This window comes from Polypterus senegalus, chromosome 10, assembly GCF_016835505.1.
Source record: "Polypterus senegalus isolate Bchr_013 chromosome 10, ASM1683550v1, whole genome shotgun sequence".
NCBI classification, from domain to species: domain Eukaryota; kingdom Metazoa; phylum Chordata; class Cladistia; order Polypteriformes; family Polypteridae; genus Polypterus; species Polypterus senegalus.
The window spans coordinates 162058872-162064715 of NC_053163.1; the positions used below are offsets into that span (position 1 = coordinate 162058872).

General features: G+C 52.1%; 1 protein-coding gene across 6 annotated transcripts in view; it reads left to right on the forward strand.

Annotated features, from left to right (window-relative positions):
- LOC120537909 (tyrosine-protein kinase ZAP-70) overlaps nt 1-3396 on the forward strand; it is a 59163-nt gene extending 55767 nt beyond the window's left edge. For all 6 annotated transcript variants that reach the window (XM_039767174.1, XM_039767178.1, XM_039767177.1 and 3 more), the window contains one exon: nt 1640-3396. In XM_039767174.1, the coding sequence (XP_039623108.1) occupies nt 1640-1754 (115 nt within the window). In that variant the 3' untranslated portion in view covers nt 1755-3396. The remainder of the gene's footprint in view (nt 1-1639) is intronic.
- The last annotated feature ends 2448 nt before the right edge of the window (nt 3397-5844 follow it).

The following is a 5844-nucleotide window of genomic DNA, read 5'->3' on the forward strand; positions in this document are numbered from 1 at the left end:
GGCCTTACCTGTATAGGTGGCATTGGGCTCAGAACCATCTGTGGACATCTCAACTTGTGCCCTTGAGCTCATCACCTACACTCACTACTGGGCAGAGATGAGTGTGCTGCCTCCTGCTGGGTCTTACTGTTAGGGAGGCTTTCGGTCATCAGGCTCAGTTTAGATGGTCTTCTAAGACCCCTGCTGACATCTTGACCTGTGCCTCTGAGAGGCCTGAACTGTCTACATGGCGTAGTGCTGCCCCCTGCTGGCTTTTATGAGTAAGGCAGTTTCTGGATCCCTCTGAGCTCAATGTAGATGGTGGGCCCAGGCTCACAGCCCTTTGTGTACCCCCTGATTTGTGCCCTCAGGCATATCACTAAATGCCCCCTGTTAGGTGGGCTTTTGGCCCCCAGGCTTAGGTAAGATGGCCTTATAGGAGGGACTGGGCTCAAGACCCCTTCTCAACAGCCCAAGCATGCGGTTTACTCTCACTAGACAGTGGACATGTCTACCTGCTACAGCGCTGCCCCCTGCTGGACCCTGCTGTTGGGCGACTCCTGCCCCCGGGCTCAGATGGACTGGCTTTATAACAGGATTGGGTTGAAGGTCCTCTGCGGACAGCTTGACGTCAGAACTGTCTGCGTGATACAGCACTGCCATCTGCTGGCCCCCCTTATCAATTACAGGCCCCCCTATCAAATCTTGACTCTTCACTTGTGTTGATTTCACGCAGTCACCACAGCTCTGGTGTGAGGAACTTTTATTGTCACGGTACTGAAGTGGCCTTTGTCACCCAATCTAGAAAGTCTCCGCCTCCATTTTGATATCCTGGGAGGTCTCAGATGTCCAGCTGTTTGGGTGCCACCATTTTAATTGAGTGCCATTGGTATGGGCGTGTGTGTGTGTGTGTGTGTGTGTGTGTGTGCATGGATGGCCACCAGGTGGCACAGGTGAGCAGAGCAGTGACCTCACTGACCCCAGCTGTGACACCATGGCTGTGTGAGGGCATTGGCTCGTCCACAAACACGGCCAGTGTCCACTACTGTCCCAAGTCCACTTTTGGAGTTTAAAGGCTTTGAGGTAGGGGTGAGTGCACCAGGGCTGGCTGGCCTACAGGCAGCACAGTCACCAGTGGCAGCCGACAGCCCACCCAAGTTCCACTGGTCACTGGAGGACTGAGACATGGGGAAAAGACCACCAGTTCGTGGACACCAGCAGGCAGGAGGTGGCACCATGATGGTGTGCCAAGTGGTCCGGTGTTGTGAACATCATTGACAGCCAGTGGCGGTGTGCCTGTGTGGCAGTGGGTGGTCTTACCAGGATGTGGTTTGTGGCACAAGGTCAGATGAGGGCAGCGGCCCACTCGGTCAGCTTCTTTCAGTGGCTGAGCCGTTGGAGTGAAGGAGCTGGCCTTGTCACCTCCCCACTGACGGCCGGACACGTGTGTGACACGTGTGTGACGCTCTCACACTCATACGACAGCTCCAGGGCCCGTGTGAGCAGCAGGTCCACACACTCAGTGCAGATCTTCTCAAAGGTGCCACCGTTCACTCCATTTGGGACAGGAGGACTTGTGTCCTCAGCGGGCACTCGAAAGACCCCGACTTGAGCTCACTACGCCAGCGGCCTAACGATTCTCTTCTCTCTGTTCCCCCAGACACGAGGACCGCCCCGGGTTTGTGGACGTCGAGTCCTGCATGCGGACCTACCATTACTCCATCTCCAAAAAAGCCAACGCAGAAAAGATGGCAGAAGAGCAAAAGTTGGCTTAGTGAACCGCAATCCTCGCCTTGACCGCCAGGTGGACCCCCGTCAGTCCACCGCCAAACCTTCAAGCTTGCTGGCATCTGGGAACCCAGGATGAAAGAACAGACAAAGCAAAGTGACACAAATGAGTGATGTGAGCCACTGAGGGACAACGGGTTTTAGGGACCACCTTGAGCCTATGGGGGTGTGCAGACAGAGCCCATGAAAATGTGACAACCACTGAATGCCAACCTCAGACTGTCATCACGACCAGAACTGTTAGAAGAGGGCCACACACTCAGGCTCACACAGCGGGCACTGGTCTGCTAGGCCACACTTCATGGAGAAGACCCCCACCATGATACACACACAAGGACCCTCAGAGTGTGAACGGCGTGAGGCAAAGTGAGCAGAGCCATAGATGTGGGAGTGAGACGGTGTGTCCGAGAGGGGGCATGTGTGAGATGTGAGGGCGGGTGAGGGTGCATGGAGAAGAGGGCACACGTGTGAGAGGGTCCGTGTGTGTGTGCGCTCTCAGTGAACTCCCAAAGTCTTTGGGCAGTCAAACCTCAGGACTGCCAGCCGGCACAGCAGCCGTGGGGGTGGGGCTGCAGAATGCCCACCAGAGCTGGAGTCCACTGCCATTTGTAGGGCAATAAGGGCTCAGGAATGACCACCTATGCCAGATATAGTGCCCTGCCACCATAACAAAGTGCATGCTGCCAGGACTGACTGACTGAGTAAACAAGATGATAACATTGGCTAGTGTCCAACAAGTATGCCAGTTCCTGTGGTGCCCGTGCACGCAGCAGTGTGCCAACAGTGATGAGGTCCTCCACACTTTCCTGTTTCCATGTCCCATACCACTTGGCTTCACCTGTCCCTTGCCTGGTCCCTGAGCGCTTGACCTCCACTGTGCTTGTTGCCTCTTGGGGTCTCCCAGCCCACCGTCTCATAGCACTGATAGCAGAAGGACAGTGGGAGAGACTGCCACCCGAGGTCAGATGCTCCTCCAGTACACTAGGTGGCAGTGTCCCTCACACAGTGTGGTCACCTGCATGGCTGCTTGGGAGTTGTAGTTGTGATGGGCAGCACTGTTGGGGTCCTTCAGAGCCCCTAGCAGGAGGCTCCCAAGTTCTTCTGTTATTGAGAAGTACCCTCACCAAACCCGACATAGATGCCAGCCCATCCATGCCCCTTGTTCCAGGTGCCCTTACCCAGTGGGGGGTCCATGTGATCCTCTTGTCGTCAGTGCACAGGTAAATGTGAAGCTGAGCCTCCATCTTGTACGCTTTGGCACGCCTCACTGAGTAGTCATAGCTCTGCATTGGCAGTAAGGTGCCATATGCCAGCAGGGTGGCTCCATCCGGGCTCTTCATCTCATATGAGTGAATGCTTTCTCTGATTAATGCCAGCCTTCAGCATCTCAAGCCTCAATGCCACTGTGGAACCTCATCAGGCAGAGTCACAGGAGGGATGAGTACATGGAGCAGATGAGTGTCACCACTGTCCTCCTACTCTATGGCTCTGGTCACTACTGTCACACGCCGAGGTGGCTCACATTTCCAGCTTGTTGTGTCCCCCTGCCAACACGGGCCGTCGCTACCCCATGAATGCCTGACTGTAACGCTTGCTTGAGTTAAACAATAAAAGCAACGGGCGAACCGATGGGGGTGGGGCTCTTCTTTGTGTAACGGCAGGTAAGGCGCTATAAACCACACCCCCACGTGCTCATCTTCACACACCTCCTGCTGCTATCCCATCATTCCCTTCAATGGTTGGCCATACTGGGCGCTCTCCTCACCTCAGTGGGACGCCAGTCCTGTGCAGTGGCATGTAAAGAAAATGGGAACACATCAGAGGGTTGGCATTGCAGCCAGGAAGACCCCGTTGAATTTGTAAGGAAGAATGGCGCCGATTTGTGCTCTAGTGTGCCCACTACTGGTGATGAGGAGGTGTTGCAACTTAAACTCCTCTCAAATCAGTGGCCTGCACTTGAAGGGAGAGGACAGTTGTGTAAACCCCTGGCCCAAGGTGGCCAAACCAGTCAGTCTTTAGACTTTGAAGTTTAGAAACAAATCCTGAATGCAAAAAGAGAAGCCAAGAGCCGTTAAAATAGAAAAGGCAACCAAACAAGAACTGTGACCCAGGAGTCAAAATCAAGTAAAAGTGGCAAAAATATATTTAAAAAGTGGAAGAGTCACAAGGATCAAAAGACAAAAGGGGAGCCGAATGCCACCAGCAGGACACTGTGAACTGCAGCACACAACATGGCACAAAGGGGTTAACAGGACCCCAAATGTCACCTGCTATGCCAGAACCTCCCAGAGCCTGACCGCATAACAGGCCTCACCCCAGACAGCCTGGCCCCAAACTCACAAGGCCCAAATGAGGCTCAGACGGGCATCTAGGAAACAGCTTGGGGGGTCCCAATGCCCCTGTGTAGTGACAGGGACACTGGGCTGTAACATGGTGCCCTCCTTCAGAACTCTCTGTGGTTATAAAAGGTCCCAGGACATCATTTGAAAAGAGGAGGGTGTAAGGCGATGTCCTGCCTAAATGGCCCACCATAGCCTGGACCTTCTGGCCCCCTAATCATCTGTCACCCCTGCACCACCTAATAGCTAACATGTGGGGAGCATACTGGAGCAAAATGGCAGCCATTGCATCACCCAGGTGTGTTCTGCACATCATTAATGGTGGGTGAAGTGGTCCCCCACTGTCTGTGCACTAGAAGGGGGTCTCAAACACAACAAAATGGACCCTTAAAGGCGGGGTAACAACCTGAGCAGCCTGACCGAGGAGACTCGCCCCAAACCCAGCTAGTCTTACAACCGCCAGCTGTGGGCTTCAACCAATGGGAGCTGGCAAAAGACCCCCAGGGAGGAGGAGGAGGAGGATAAACCTCAGACTTGTGCACAAAAGGATATCAACGGATTTTTATTAATAAAGGATTTATGAGAACAAAAAATAGAAACGTTCAAGGCAAAACTCAAATGAATAAAAAGAAGCAAAAGCCGTGGCCTTCATAGCAAACCGTACTGCAAACAAATCCAAATTCACAATCCGGAATCGTAATCCGCAAAACTGAAGCAAGAAAGGCAGCAGAACTCCGACAAAAGCGAGGACCCCCTGATCTGAGCGCACTCTGCCACGGCCTTAAAGAGCCAGCGGGCCAGCGGGGTCCGGCAATGACGGTGAGCCACTGACAATAATTAGGAAAAGTGCCAGCATCAGTCTGTCATCCCAAGGTGATGAACGTCACATAAGCCACCAGACAAGTGGCACACGCACTACCAGCGGAGGAGGAGAACAACAACCGGCTGGAAAAAACAACGCCAATGACCACCACCAGGATACCCCGGACAGGCCTGTGGACTGCAGCTGATGGGGGGACCTGAGCAGGACACAGGAGAGGACCGGTCAGAGTCCAGAGCTACAGGCATCAGTGGGTGACGTCCTTGAGGGGACCTGGGACTCTGCAAGGGAAATCAATGAACTGGACAAAAACAAGTAGGAGAAAGAAAGAAAGAAGAGGAATATCATATGATCTGGCAAAATAACTCCCACATGAGAAAGAAACAAAAAGAAAAAAAACTGATCTGGGCATTCCCACTTTAAATAAACACCTGACTTTGGGCTTGCTGTCTGCACATACTGCAGCTTCCACTTACAGACGACAGACATACAGATATCTAGGAAAGGCACTATATAAAAGATAGATAGATAGATAAGGCACTATATGATAGATAGATAGATAGATAGATAGATAGATAGATAGATAGATATGAAAGGCACTATATAATGATAGATAGATAGATAGATAGATAGATAGATAGATAGATAGATAGATAGATAGATAGATAGATAGTGATAACGTTTACTTCAGAACGAGCTGCAGCCCTAAGTGATTACCGACAGTAAAGCACAATCGAAGCCCGTCTGTATAGCGCCTGCTCTGACACGACGGCTTTGCACTTCGTCATCTTGAAGTCTCGTTTCCATTTATTTACTGCACATGCGCACTGTGTATTTCCTTGTTTAGATCTGACTTTCATCCTACCTGTTTTATAAAGCACAAGTCTATTAACGCACACCTCCTTGAAAATATGATCC